At 34.2% G+C, this 16,351-nt stretch overlaps 1 protein-coding gene across 1 annotated transcript in view; it reads left to right on the top strand.

Moving 5' to 3' along the window:
• LOC150101906 (aminomethyltransferase, mitochondrial) overlaps positions 1–16,351 on the top strand; it is a 77,741-nt gene that overhangs the window by 47,717 nt on the left and 13,673 nt on the right. Inside the window, exon 5 of the mRNA XM_090400955.1 lies at positions 15,899–16,044. Coding sequence (XP_090257081.1) covers positions 15,899–16,044 — 146 coding nt within the window. The remainder of the gene's footprint in view (positions 1–15,898; positions 16,045–16,351) is intronic.

Here is a 16,351-nt window from a genome sequence, read left to right as displayed (position 1 = left end):
GAATCTCAATATAAATACAGCTGTGGGATATCTGCTCATGTTTTGCATGAATGCAAGGGAGCTGGCAATGTCTCTGACTAGGCTCTTTAAGTCTCAGCTCTAGTAGAGTGGAAAGCAGGCAAAATAATTCCCTTGCATAAGAGAGATTCTAAGACTTCAGTAGCAAATTATAGACCAATCAGTATCTCAGGCATGGTGGTATAAGTACTAAAAATTGGTCAAAAAGAGAATTCAAGAATGGGTGAATGAGAATATGATACTGTATCGAGAGCTAGCATGTCTATGTGAAAGGTCAGTCATGCCTTAGTAATTTACTAATTTTTTATAATAGAGAGACAGTGAGTTAGATAAAGGAAATGGCTACACGATGATTCTGCTGTACTTTGCAAAAAAAAAAAAAAAAAAACTGAAACCTGCCTCATCCCCTCTCGTTTTTAATAATTCTCCAGGGTTTCCTTTCAAGATCAACTTTCTCTCCTTGGGTTGGCTGTCACATCCAGTTTAAGGTCGAAACCAGTCTAGGTAGTGATCCTTCTCATAATGCATAGCATTATACATACCTGTAAGGATATGTGCTTTGCATTATGGGATACTAAGCTAAGTGATGTGAAGTAATCGGCTTCTATATATACGAGTTGTCCCAGTCCTGAAAATATTTCAGACTCAAACTTTCTTTGCTTACACTTGGATAAAAGATTAAACCAAGTACAGGTAACCCTCATATAATGAGGTACTTATACGATGTAGTTTCAATATAACGTGGTCTACAAATTGTAGTAATCCTTGTTCAGCACAGTTTCGATAAAAACACGGTCTACAAATTGTAGTAACCCTTTATCTTTTCATATATTTTTCACCACGTGACTTAAAATTAAAATTTTATCTTTGTTAAATTTGTGCCTGTCGTATCGTGCATGTAGTTATAAGTAGCGAATTTATATTAGAGGAAATACCCTTTAGCAAACATGTACGTCAACCATATAGAGTGTTTATTGTTGAAAGTTGTTTCGTTTTCTGCCAGGAAAGCACATTAAAAATCATAACTGTGTTAATCTCAAGTTCAGCACTTTATTTTCTGGTGAGTTACAATATATAATGATTTTTGTATGTAAAAATTTTATTTTTATATAATGGCCACTTAGAAGGCTTTTGTGATATGGTTGAAAATGAAATTAGGGAATTAATTGATGGGAAAATAGATTTAAATTAGGAACTGGTACAATTAATAGATGACATCGAACCAAATGGCGAGGAAAGTTCCCCCAAAGATTCTGATTGTGATGAAGCCGTTAAAGAATTCAGTTTAAAGAAATTAGCAGAAGGATTGGATTTGGCAAGAAAGTTAGGAAATTATTTTATGGGTAATGATCCCTCAATGGAGCTCTCCGGAAAATTCACGAGACAATTGGATATTTGTTTAGCTTCATATTATGAACTTAATTAAAAATTGCAGCATAGTGGTAAGTAAGGTCTTATACTGACTTCTTGATAACTAAACCAGTCAAAGTATGCAATGAGAATTATACAAATGATGTCCAAGAGATTTCAAGTGATGACGATTAAATTATGCACTTTATTTTATTTTGCTTAAAACATTTTTGCATTATGGGCAATGAAGTTTACGTACAATTTGTATTTTTATAAGTTTATATTTTGTTTCATAGTTTATGTTTTCTTAACTTACATGAATTACCTGAATTAAATAAAAATATTTTTTGTTAGATATTTCATTGTTGTTTATATAATTAAAAAATAACAATTTTGGAACATAAACCTACTTTTTCTCTGTAATCTCAGTCTCGCATAACCCGGCATTTCTGTGGAACCTGGCATCTGCATTATATGAGGGTTACCTGTATATAATTTCTTGGTATCTTTAATTTATAGTATAACTAAGTGGAAAAACTTCCAACACTTGGAGAAGGAGGCACTAGTGATAATCTTTTCTTTGAGAAAATTTAAGTAGTCGTTGTCGGGACAACACTAAAATAAGATCCGATCACCAGCTTTTTTCATTCCTAAGTACTATGAAAGAAAAAGTGACATATAATTAGGGTTTGGTATTGGAACCACAGGGATATGACATATTCCAGGAAAGAGAAATATGATAAAAAATTGCCTATATAAAACTTTAGGATCTGATGATGATTAATCATTAAGACCACTTGAATGAAGATATGAGAACTCTTAGAAAAATTAAATGAAGGTCACAAAAAAAACAGACAGTATATTAATAGTTTCAGAAGGTACAAGTCATTTGCACTAGGAGATTTACTATTATTGGATAATAAATCTAGTATAAAATAGGTAGGAAAATTTGGAAAGAATGCTTCAGTTTCATACAGAATTTTAAATCAATTTTCTGATGTGAATTTTAGGATTCAAGATGTAAGAAATCCTAAGGATATGTGCTTTGTAAATAATATTCTCACCTAATATTTAATAATATTAGGTGAGAATATGAATAAGGTAGGGAACTTTCGAGAGGACTGATGGAAAAGTGTAAATAGCAGGAAATGTAAAAAACATTTAAAAAAGGCTAAAAGATGAGTTACTGCTAGTATGTGACTCTACATACTAGATTACAAAATTTAGTTTTGTTTCCACTGGTTTACAGTTTTTCCTGCAACACTATTACTTTCTCAACACACTTGATTATACACAACATTGTGACGAGTCTTGAAATGATCAATCCATCCATTTTTGACGTAGTAAAACCATTAATCCCCAACCTCGCAGCAAATTCAAGGGCTTTCGCTTGGAGTTTTCATCGTATATCGATGTATGGATATATTTTCATTTTTTTGACATAGCGCCAGGTTGCTTTGCATTGAGTTCAATGCTCAGCCTGTTTTTTACTATCGTGTTCAAAGTGGTCACGGAGAGTCCAAGATCTTTTGCTAATTGCACACGTGTACTGGCATGCCAATTTTCATGTCGCGGAATTGCCATCTTTTCTTCTACCAAAATACATTTTCTGTCATTTTCTCCATGTTACTAATGTGTTTCATCCACCACTGCAACTTGAAAGCAACTGTCACGCTAAATTATATAGCAGAAATTCTGCAATATACCACGTGTTTCTGAATTATGACTACGAACACCAACACTGCAAGCTAGTAAGCGATATTTCACGAACTGTGGTTTATTCACTGATATCTAATATTCACTGTTACTTGGTAAAAGTGTGAATGTGATTTCACAATTTGTGTATGATCCTTGTTCACGATTTCAATGCAGCACTGAATGTGAAATTGCATCACAACACGTTACGGATGCCACGAGCTACTAACAGTTTACAATTACTGATATGAAAACTTCACGGTATCAATTCCTACTGTGATTGAAAAATCATGGTATCGCTCATCACTGCTGCAAGTGTGCAAGTCACTGTGATGGTTGAAACGAAACTACAGCCAAAAGCAACGCCATCTGGAAACAGAAATGTGCAGATTTTCGCAGAAATCGATTTGAATAAGAGGAAATCAATTCGAAAGTCATTGTTGCCACCCGAGAAAAAACTGCAAATTACCGGAAATAATATCCACATCAAGTTTTTAATGATGGGAAAACATATCACAAGAATAGGCCTTAAGATGGGATTGATGGAAAATGACGTAAATTGCAGGAACGTAAAAACATGGTTTAACTGTATTTCAAATACACTGCAAACCATGAAATTAAGAAATTCTAGATACCCAAACGTAGGTAATTCAGATAACGTACATTAGAGTGATGATAATTATAAAGACTAATATGGATGAAATAGCAGAATATAATAGGTTAGTTAACTTAGAAATAAATAAACTAGAAAAAGGTGAAAATACCTGAAATTTAGTTAGAGAAGATAATAAATCTCAGCCTTTAGAATTTAACTCTGACACTGATGATTCTTTATATTTAGAAAATAATTCTAGTAATTTAAATGAAATTTTTGAAAAAGTGCAGAAATGAAATTTGTATATGTAATGAATTGGGAGATGATGCAAATTCCCAATTATCACTGGCATCAAATGATTCTGAAAGTACTACTAATTCAGAAATTGTAAATAGTGAATCTTCACACATTGAGCAACAAAGACCTCATTATTATTTTAGATTTAAGCATAAACATACGAGAATTGTAAGGTTTGGTATATGTAAGATAAATATTTAGGAATTTAAGAAAAAAAATAAATTGAGAGAAAGATGAAACTTATGTAAAAATAGTCATAATTTATAATTTTGAATCTTTTTACAATTGTTTTCTGTATATTAGAATTTTTTTTTAGGTTTGATTTCACAACCACATATTATAATCTGCACTTTCGATGTATCCAATAAGAAATTGATATTTTGTTAAAGTAAAATGTGTAAAAAAATTAAAAGTAAAAGTATGTGAGAGCCAAATATCAGATAATTGTAATAATTTTGTTTCAGGAAGTTTTTTAAGAAAACTTGACAGTCAGAATATATTAATAGAGTATCCTGAAATGGGAATCTTAGCATGGTGAATCCTTAAATTAAAAGTGAGACTGTCAACAAATGGACAGTAAATAATGTTCTATTTCAATGTTTGAAGAAACACAAATGAATAGTTTTGTCTTCTGTGTCAAGGATGGCAGTGATATTAATTATTTTATTGGAACAAGTGACAGAATTAGTGAAATCTGAAAAACTATAAAGTGTCTCTAATGAAGAGGCTCTACTTTAATGCAGTGTTTATAAAGTAGTAAAAAATGTTTTTTCTGCTAAAGAATTTGTGACTTGTGCTGCTAGTAACTAAGTTGCCTGAGGTAAGAATATTTTATATTCCAGTGAAACAGTGAGAATGAAGGAACAATATATGCCAAATAAGGAATCACTCCACTGTTTGACTCTAACAAACATTTATTGTTGGTAAAAATTTGTTATGAAAAACTAAATTTTCAGTTTAGTATGATTTAAGTACATGTAAAACAAACCAATAATAGAATGAATTTATCCACTAAAGGAGATCTCCAAGTATAGTTTTAATTTAAAAGGCCTTGAATCCAAATAGTTTTGTAGTTATTAATTTAATTATATTTACTATAAAAGTATATATACTTTTAGTTTTGAGTCAGTCATTTCTTGGATTCTAAAAATAATAGAGTTAAAAGTCACTGCACCAATCAGATTGAACTCTTGTGAATTACTTAACACTCGGTGTAAAAAGACACAGTCTCTTTACAGAAAGATTAATATAAATGCTGCAGCTGGTAAGAATTTTAATATAACTAGCACAGTTGACATGATAATTAACAGTACCATCTTTAGATTAGCCCTGCTTAAATGTTAATATTGTCAGTTTCTTTTCTGATATGAGATTTATTAAGTTACTTTTGCCGTTGGTGCTGTTTGTTCCCCTAATTTTTGTCAGTCTTCATATGTGTAGTCTTAGTCTGATGATTTTGTTTCTAATTCAACAGTCAGTCTGATTGATTACTTTACTCAGCTGGCTCACCACCATACATGCTGTATTTGCTCTTTTATTGATTTTATATTTTTCCATAGTGCCAACATCTTTGTATTATATCTAAGTAACTAAAATATATGATCTGTTCAGTAGATCAACTACTGAGAATGTAAATGATGACATGTTTTTCTTTCTGTTTTCATAGCTTTTTTTTTTTAATGATTATTTTCGTAGCCAATTTGTCACAGCACTTACTGTGTGATTCGAGACTTTGTAGCTGGTTTGTTTAAAAGGATCCAGCATCTGCATAGAGTAGGAAACTAATCTTAATATCCATTATTTGAATACCAGGTTTAATATTGTTATTTTTTTTTTAATAATGTGATCCATATATTTTAATGGCAATGGTGTAAATGATGTCTTACATCTCATTTAATATCCAACCACTTCTCTGTGCATCCTTTAAATCTAACTGTAGTTTGCGAGATGTATAAAATATGAGTTGCTCAGTATAGGATTTTATTTACACCATATAGATTTAGTATTTTGAACAGCTTTCCCTTAATATATTTTTTTTTTTCCCAAAATTAATCAGTTGAATCTATGGAGATCTTTATATTCCTATTCTCAACTTTATATTCCTATTACTGTTTGTTGTAAGGTAAAAATCTAATCTTGGCAATTCCTCTTTCTCCTAAACCAGGGGTCAGGAACCTTTTTGAACCAAAGAGCCATTCCACCAAAAAAATTAATTAAAACTTAACTTCAAGTGCCGCAACTTCAATTCGATTTTTCCTGGTGACTCAAAGTTGCAGTTAGTTCAAACTTAGATAAATTTGTTTTTAATTCAGTACTTCCAGATATCAAATACCACTTTTATGTTTGCATATAAATTTTTGCTGAAGCACTGTTTTCTTTTGTAATTCTTCAATCACTTTTTTTCTATTATCACCATAAGGATATTTTGTACTGAAGTCTAAATGTTTTCCTCGAAAATGTCGTTCGACATTACTTGATTTGTTATTTTGAAGTCGTAGATGGCAAATTAAACATTGTGGATTTCCATTTACTTCTATAAATGCAAATGTCTCTATCCACATTTTATTGAATCCTCTGTTTTCTGCGATTATTTTTCTTTTACTTGAACTCATATTTGCAGGGTTATTATCACAAATTTACCTGCAACTAAAAACACAAATTCAACATAGTAACATAATAAAAATTAATTTGTGCATAACATTACCAGACATTGAATTAAATTAGTGTCTGGTAATGTTATTTATTACCAAAATAAATAAGTTAACTAATAGAATATTTATTTTGACAGTTAAAATCCGTATGTATCTAAAAACCGTGGTTTTTGAGAGGCCAGCTGATCAATTAGTTCAAATTTTTGCCTTGGTGCTAGTTACCTTAGGCAGGGTTAACATTTAGCCATATTTCAAATGTAATGTAGTTGTTAGTTATTCATGTCATAAAATTTCATGCATAACACACGTCACATGCAGAGTATCTAGCGCCACGAACAGGCCATATCAAAAAACAATATTTAGTTGTTTGTATTAATTATGTATCTTTTAATTCAATATAAAAAGCCGCGCTTTGTTCAACCAAGAGCCCCATGCGGCTCTGGAGCCGCCGGTTCCCAACTCCTGTCCTAAACTAACTCATTCTTTGCTAGTTTTCGTATATTCACTTGATCCTCACTATAGAGAACTTGTATGAGCACAAGAATAATTTATTGTAGTGGATAGTTTTGCTATATACTATGGTAACAGCACAAGATAACTGTTTGTCTTTGTGCATTAGAAGAACAGAAGATTCTCTATTTTGGAAAAGTTTCTGTTTCAATTTTATAAATGCCCTCCCACAAGATTTTATTGTTTAAAAGATATGAGGAATTTTAAAGATTTTTTTTTTTTTTTTTACATTTATACATAATTCTTAGTATAAGAATTATACATAATTTTTATGCATGTGTTACTTTATATGTATATTAGGGGAGCTCCTCCTCCCCCTGATGCCTACCCCCAAGTTCCGGACTAGTAGGCCGGTTCTACTTGAATTTTGAATACTCGAAAGGGGTTCCTCCTCCCCTCCCCCTGGTGCCTACAGCACCCAACCCCCCAAGTTCCGACTGGTAGGCCGGTTCTCCTTGAATTCTGATGCCTCGAATTTTGAAAACTCAAAAGGAGGGGGGGGGGGGGTCCACCCCTCTGGTGCCTACGGCGCCAAACCCTCCCAAGTTCCGGACTGGTAGGCCGGTTCTCCTTGAATTTTGAAGACTCGAAAGGGGGTTCTGTCACCTGCAGTGCCCAACCCTCTGAGTTGTGGACTGGTAGGCCAGTTCTCCTTGAATTCTGATGACTTGAATTTTAAAGACTCGAAAGGGTGGGGTTTAGCCCACTGCCACCGACCCCCCCCCCCCCCCCCGGTTCCGACTGGTAGGCCGGTTCTCTCCTTGAATTCTGATGGCTCGAATTTTGAAAACGCAAAAGGGGGTCCACCCCTCTGGTGCCTACGGTGCGCCCCCCCCCCCCACCTCCCGAGTTCTGGACTGGTAGGGCCGGTTCTCCTTGAATTCTGATGACTCAAATTTTGAAGACTTGAAAGGGGAATTCTGTCACCTGCGGCACCCAACCCTCCAAGTTGAGAACTGGTAGGCCAGTTCTCCTTGAATTCTGATGACTCGAAAGGGTGGGGTTTGGCCCGCTGCCACTCAACCCCCCGAGTTCTGGACTGGTAGGCCGGTTCTCCTTGAATTCTGAAGACTCGACACTCGGGGTAGCCCCTGAGTTTCAAATAACTTGACAAAAAATGTTACAAAAAAAGGCTTATCATTTTATATTATAGAGTAGATAAATAGATATATGCTTTCTTCATACATGTATGTACTTCATGTACATTTATTTTTATATTTACATATATTTACTAATGAGCCTTACATTCTGTTGGCTTATTTAAATTGGTTCTTGATTTCCTAATATACTCTGCTCTCACTGTAGCAAATAAAGTTCCAATCAAAACCTCTTGGTGACAGTGCTATACTAAAGGAAATTTCACTGTAAGAATCTGTTTCTGCAGTCATATGAGTATGCTTATTAATACTACTGTAGTGAAATGACTATACACAGAAATTACATGAAGAAAAAAAAACAACTCATAATTATCTAGAATAGTTTAGATAACTTTTGTGGTCTTTATGATATTGTCCTCCCTTCTAATTTTGCTTAAAAGTGCTCCTATACTTCACACTCATATTCGACTGGCATCTATCCCCAACGCAAAAGCAAGCCTATATTCAGCACATTTTAAACAAGAGATAGAAGTTGGTTATCAGAGTATCAACCTTAACCTTATTTGTTCTAAAATAATGGAGAGTCATTAAATTGACAAGAAATTATATTCTTGTTTTACTCTTGTCTACTCATGTTTGAATGAAGGATTAAAACAAGAATATAATTCTTGTTTTAATGCAGGTGAAGTATCTTCATAAGTAGTCATGAACATTCTACTTCACCACCATTTAATTTGTGTCCATCAATATAGATTGCACTACTCTAGATCTATGTCTGCTTTCCAACATCACTTATGTTTTTGGTACTTGCCACAAAAAAGTTTTGGAAAACATATCCTGACATTCTAGTGCATTTAATCAGATCTGACTGAAATAATCTCAGCTGCTCTGCAAACTGCCATCCTATGTTTACTGCAGTCATGGCAGATAGCTTTCTCTTTTTAGATTTCTCTACAATACTGCAATCCTCCAGGGCCCTGTTCTCTTGCATGCCTTTTATCTCATATGCATAAATGACATTCTCTGACACTGCCCATAGTCTGAGATCCATAGAACCTCTTCATTTGATAAATTTATAATGCTCAAACATCCCAAACTTCAAAATCTTCTACATTCTTCATACAATTCTTCTGTGGGTGAAGACAGCCTAACCACTTTCAGTGCTACCAAAACATAGTCCTGTCTTCTTTCTTGCAGTTTGCAATGGTGATCTGTGTCATGTTACCATTCCAAAAGCACATATCCAATCTGGAAACCAAAACAGCAACATAATTGGGAGTGAACTCAGGGGAACTAACCTTTACAATACAAAAAATGCAATCCAAACTTTTTTGGTTTTCATAACTTATTTTAACAGCATTAACAACACTACACAAACTATTTTATAAAAAAGATGTTTATTGACTGGCTTATATTTCAAAGCAGCATGCTATAGTTTACACGCAACAGTTAGTAAGTGAAACGATTCAAATTGTAATAACAGACAAAAGATCTAAAGTCCTAATTTGGTACCCTCTAATTGTAAAAAAAGAAGTATTACAGCTATGTGTTGGCTTTCTGTAAATGGAAAAAGATAGGTCCTTCTGAAAGGCGGGTGACTAATGCGTCAAGAAAATCATACCATTTTTATATGTCATGTCAAGAAAACCATAGGATGTTATAAATGTTTGTCTTTTCTTGACACATTATTCACCTGCATTTCAGATGGATCACTATCTTTTTCTATTTACAGAACGCCAACACACACACACACACAGGAAGATATCTACATAAACAATCGCATCATCATCATCCAGCCCAACAGTATAGTATTTTAGAAACACTTACACACAGAGCCAGAGTGATTTGTTCTAATGATATATCTCTTTCTACAGAACATAAATATCTGCATCATACTTTCTTGGCCAATGGCTATAATTCCTACAAAACAGATAAAATATTACATAGCCCCATTACTATTCCTATTCCCTATGTCAGAGGTACATCAGACAAGGCAGCCAAAGTGCTAATAAAACATGGCCTTTCCACCACCTTCAAACTGCATGTTAAATTAGCAACTCTCATCTGCTCTCCTAAGGATAAACTCCATCCTCTAGCACATCCTGAGTTTATGATGTTCCTTGTGACTTAGCCTACTATGGGCAGACAGGAAGATCTGTTAACATCCACTTTGGAGAACATAAAAAGTTAAATGTCTTTTTTTAGAAAATAGTTCATTTAGTGTTGTTAATGCTGTTAAAATAAGTTATGAATAACGTTCAACATCTAAGCTTGTCTGTTTTGGTTTCCAGATTGGATATGTGTTTTTGGAATGGTAACATGACACAGATCATCATTGCAAGAATTGTATGGGTAATAAGACTGTCTTTGAGTGCAGTAGAATCATCAGATTTGAACCAATGTTATGGCCAGTAGTTTTGAAAAGTGAGTCACAAGTGTGACTGCCATTGAGATATATGCACTTTTTTTTCAAAATCAGTTTTGGATTTGTTGATAATTTGCTTGTAACTTTTTCTTTATTTATTAGCAGAAAAGAATAATAGAATGCTAGCAGAAGTCCTCTGAACTGTTCTGATTTTTGGACAGCTGTGGCACACTTCTTACATATTTATAAGAAATTGTCTGAGTGAGGCAAATATTAATCCAAACCAGTGAAATGCAGAATAGAAATAACAAAGAGCATCCCACAGTAGCATTCTTATGAAGTCAGACTACATAAGATTGAGAGTGGCTGCATGAATATGGCTTTATGAGGGAAAAAAAATCATCACTTTTCATTATTATTTTTTTGGCTATTTTGCCTGCTTTCATTTAGGAGTGCCCCTTTTTTTAATGTCATTGGCTTTTTACTCAATAATTCTTAGGGCATTACAGATGTATTTTAGAGACAAATATATGCAGAATAATAGAGGAAGAAAATTCGCACATTCTTTTTTTGGATGTTGTTGGCTGTCTTCTTTCTGCAATGTGCATACTTCTGCTGTTAGGGTGTTAAAAGGGAAGGGGGTTGAGGCAAAGTTGGAGGATTAATTTGAAAAAAAAAAAAACAGATTTTTTTTTTTATATATAATATATACATATATTATTATTTTTAAGGGCATTTTTTGGAGGGGGAAAGAGGGTGGGGCTGTTTTTTTTTTTTTTTTTTTTTTTTTTTTTTTTTTTTTTTTTTTTTGAGGAAGGGGAAGAGTTTATGAGAAAAGGGGGACCAGGGAGACCCTCCCCCCAAAAAAATTCCTATTTTCAGCCCCTTCTTTCGTCTCTTTCCCCCTCCCTCCAAAAAAGCGCCCTTAAAAATAATAATATATGTATATATTATATTTAAAAAAAAACGGTTTTTTTTTTTAAATTAATCCTCCCACGTGCACCCCCCACACACACACACACACTTTTTCCAAAACCCTCTTCCCTTTTAACACCCTAACAGCAGAAGTATGCACATCGTAGAAAGAAGACAGCCAACAACATCCAAAAAAGGTATGTGTGAATTTTCTTCCTCTATTATTCTGCATATATTTGTCTCTAAAATACATCTGTAATACCCTAAGAATTCTTAGTGTAAAAAGCCGATAATATTAAAAGAGAAGCACTCCTAAATGAAAGCAAGCAAAATAGCCATAAAAATAATAGTTTTTAAGAAGAGTAACATGGGAATTTTCCCAGAAATAATACCTATATCACTTTTCATGATCTGATTTGCCTAGAAGGAAAAATGACATCTGCAGTGTGATTAGAAAGTATGGAAGTAAAGAAGATTGATTGAGTGCTCTTGGATTGTGGTTAATGCTGTATTGTATTCTGAAAGAACAATTTGTATGAGATTCTTCAGAGCCAGCAGGTGGAAATGTATTGGCAATCACTATCTGCTAGAACTGTGCAATTGAGGATGGGGCAGTTGGAGTTGTGAACATTCGAATCTCTGAGAATGATGACTTTCTCAGACATTACGCTAGAGAAAAATTGTAATATAAAGAAGGGTTACGGTGATTAGGATATAAAGGAGAAAAAATAGAGACAGGATATAAATTTCATATGAGGTATGAAGACGCCAAAGATAATTAAAAACAGGAAACGGGGTGCTTAAGGGTCAAAGCTGTATAACTGAGAGGAGACCTCCACATAGCCTTTAAAGGAATGTGGAGAACCGACCAGGGCTTCTGACCTAATGTCCAATCCTCACCTTCTCGTGGTGCACCCTGTTGGGTATCTACTTGGATACTGAACGAACGAGGATGAGCTGGCAATTTGGGATTTAGCCGACCAAATTGTATTCTTATTGGTTAAACGAAAATAAAAAAAAAATGATGGTACAACATGACAAAATTTCATGCCAGCTGGGGCGTCGCCCAGTTAAACAAGGCCCCCGTTGTTTTCGCCAGGGAACCAGGGCGAACAGTGAAAAGTCAGCTACTGGAACAAATCTGAAAACAAACCCCAACTCAACATCACCAGAGTTAAAGATCAGTACTATCAATGTAAGAAGCCTGAATGGCAAAGAAATGGAGCTAGCTGAGGAATTAGATAAGTACCAGATCGACATAATAGGGGTGACTGAAACAAAAAAGACAAAAACTGGTGAGATCTTTCTGAGCAATAAATACAAAATGTTATATTCAGGCAATGTCAATCAAGGAAAAGAAGGAGTTGCCATAGTATTCAACACAAAATACGAGGCGAATCTTCTTGAATGGCAGTCAGTCTCAAGTAGAGTAATGTGAGCAAATATGAGAATGGGGAACTGGACAATGAGACTTATTTGTGCCTATGGTCCCACAGAAGGTTCTACTAAGGTAGAAGTGGAGGAATTTTTTGACGCTTTAGAAAAAGCAACTAACACAATGAAAAATGAAAAGTTGGTCCTTGTTGGGGATCTAAATAGCAGAGTAGGAATGATTGTGAGACATACAAAAATATTTTGGGAAAATTTGGAGAAAAGAGCAGAGCTAATAATAATGGCAAATATTTGTTGGATTTCTGCTCAGGACATGGACTGGTTATTACTAACACCATGTTCCAACATAAAAATGTGCACAAATTCACATGGAGAGAAGAAGCTAGGAATAAGAAAAGTCTCATTGATTGACTATGTTATTGTTGATAGTGATGTTTTCTCCCTGGTGCAGGACACCAGAGTGTACAGAGGATTTGAATTTGGAAGTGATCACTATTTAGTCTTGAGCAAGATAAAATTGAATTTCATATCGAAAAGAATAACATGTAAGAAAGTTTTAAAGCGAATAAAAGTTGAGCAGCTCTCAGATGTGAATTGTAGACTAAAACACACAAAGATTATTAAAGAAAAAATGAAAGAGTTTGAGAACAGGAATCAAACCTTGGAGATTCAGTGGCAAACTCTGAAGAAAACATTGATTGATTCCAGAGACAACCTCACCACATGCCAGAGAGGCATGTGGTGAGGTTGTCTGTAAGGATAAAAAAATCAGAACACCCTAATGGACACAGGAAGGCAGTGAAGGAAAAGAAGAAAGCATATCAAAAGTTCATGTCAAATAAGTCAGTTTGTGCTCTTAGAAAATACAGAGACAAATGCAAGAATGCTAAACACTGTGTAAAACTAGCTAAAAAAAAGTCATGGGAAGACTTTGGCAAGAATATAGAAAATAAATATCAAGAAGGTGGCAAAATATTTTGGAGGTTGTTGAAGAAGCTTAGGAATGGAGGAAAGAGTGCTGTAAAAGGAGTTAGAGATGATAAAGGTGACATGAAAACGGGAGAAAAAAAGATATCCTTGAAGTATGGAGTAATTACTTTGAAAAACTGCTAAATGAAACAAGCAGTGATGACAGCACAGTGGTAAAAAACACTGACCAGGCATGCAGTCAGGAATACATATCCATACTTGAAGTAGAAAAAGCCATCAAAGGCTTGAAATGTGGAAAGGCAGCAGAAGTAGATGATATTCGACCAAAAATGCTGAAGTATGGTGGTATAAAAGTCTTACAGTGGCTGCACTGCATAGTTCAGAAAGCCTGGACAGAGAGACGAATTCCCGATGATTGGAGTAGAGCTCTCATAGTACCCATATATAAAAAGGGAAATAAAACTGCATGTGAGAATTATAGAGGTATTTCCCTACTGAGTGTCCCCAGCAAGATCTATGCAAGTATACTTGAGAAACGGTTGAGAAGAATTGTGGAAGAAAAGCTTGGTGAAGAACAAGCTGGATTCAGGCCAAATAGAGGCTGTCAGGATCAGATCTTCACTTTACGACAAATAGTGGAGAAATCATGGGAATATAACAAAGATCTGTATTTAAGTTTTGTCGATTTGGAAAATGTATATGACAAGGTGCCAAGAGAGAAGGTATTCAATACGCTGCAGTTATATGGTGTCAATGGGGCATTATTTCAAGCAATACTTAGTCTTTATTTGAGTTGTAAGTCAGCAGTTAGAATTGAAGGAAGTACAGGAAGATGGTTTGATATTAAATCTGGCATTAGGTTAGACAAGGATGTACATTATCCCCTTTGTTATTCATTATCTGTATGGATTACATTATGAAGGAAAGTGGTGTTAAACATGATATCAAAATTGGAGATGTTAATGTCAGCTCTTTGCTTTATGCAGATGATGTTATACTTCTAAATAAATCTGCTACAAGTCTGCAAGATTCCCTGACTAAATTGAATAGCTGTTGTAGTAGATATGGTATGAAGGTCAGCAATAAAAAGACAAAGACAATGAAAATAGGCAGAATCATTGAAAATGTCAACTGTGTTGTGAATGGAGAACCTGTGGAACAAGTAAAACATTTCAGCTATTTAGGCACGATTTTTACTGAAGATGGTAAATTAAATATAGAAATAAACAATAGAATCAACAAAGCTGGTATGGTGGGAAGTCAATTGAATAAATTCATATGGAATAAGAGAGAAATTAGTCAGAACACTAAATTAGCTATATACAAGACAGTGTTCAAACCAGTTTTAACTTATGGATCTAAGAGCTGTGTCAGAAGTAAAACACTTGACCAAAGACTAGAGACCGCAGATATGAGAGTCCTGAGAAAGATTATAGGTGTGAACAGATGGCATCAATGGAATGCGTTAGCAGAGCTAATCTCAGGTGGTATGGTCACTTAAACAGAATGGGCGAGGAAAGATTAGCAAAACAAGTGTTCTCTGCCAGGTTGGCAGCAAAACAACCCAGAGGAAGACCAAGATATAGGTGGATTGATACGGTATAATGTGCCTTAGACGATAGAAATATAAGATCTGATAATGTTGGAGTCTTGACAAGTAACAGACTGATTTGGCGGAATATTGTAGATAGGAAATTAATAATGATGTAATTTTTTTCATGTAGTACTATCATATCCTGTACACCCCTTGAGGGTACATGGCAGGAATTTGATGATGATGATGACGTGGGTTGGAGACTCACAATGTGATAATGTAGCAAATAGCTGTCTAGCTAAGAAGATAATAGTTCAATTTCTTTTAGAAAGATTAGTATTGTTTGCCTATCAGAAATGGGCATCAGGGTTGGAATAGGAGATTTGAAAGCATTTATTTGTTTGTTACTTTTATTTTTTATTTCATGTTATTTTTATAAAATACAAAATTAAATAAGCACTAATGCAAATAGAGTACTGTCTCTGTTTGTTGTAATGTTTAATTTTCTATTTTTATTATAAATATTAAATTTGATTTTTAACATTATAGGTCCTGGCACATCAAAAGTATTACAGCCACTTACAAACTATGACCTAAATAAACTATTTTTTATGACATCTGTGCTTACTTCTGTGTGTGGAGTACCTAATTGCAGAATTACAAGATGTGGCTATACAGGAGAGGATGGCGTAGAGGTAATTGAAATTACAAAGTTTTGATAATATCTTCATGAGAATGTATTTACATTACTTTTTATGTCAACCAAAACCTACAGTTAGCAGTTGCTAATAAATTCAAATATACTTTAGAACTGTAGACTCAAATATGCACATGCATATTTGAGTCTACAGTGCATTTGGGAGTATTTTAGATCAACACGTGAGCTAATCAAATCATAGAAATTGCAAGTTTATGAAAAAAGTCATTAATGGGAAACTAAATGTGGAAATAGACAATACAAAAAGCAAAGCTGGTATGGTGGGGTTCAAACCACTTTTAAGT

Source organism: Typopeltis vanoorti, chromosome 11, assembly GCF_054136105.1.
Source record: "Typopeltis vanoorti isolate ZY-2024b chromosome 11, IOZ_Tvanoo_1.0, whole genome shotgun sequence".
In the NCBI taxonomy this organism is placed as follows: Eukaryota; Metazoa; Arthropoda; class Arachnida; order Uropygi; family Thelyphonidae; genus Typopeltis; species Typopeltis vanoorti.
Note: the sequence above shows the minus strand (reverse complement) of the source record. Positions and strands in the feature narration are given on the sequence as shown.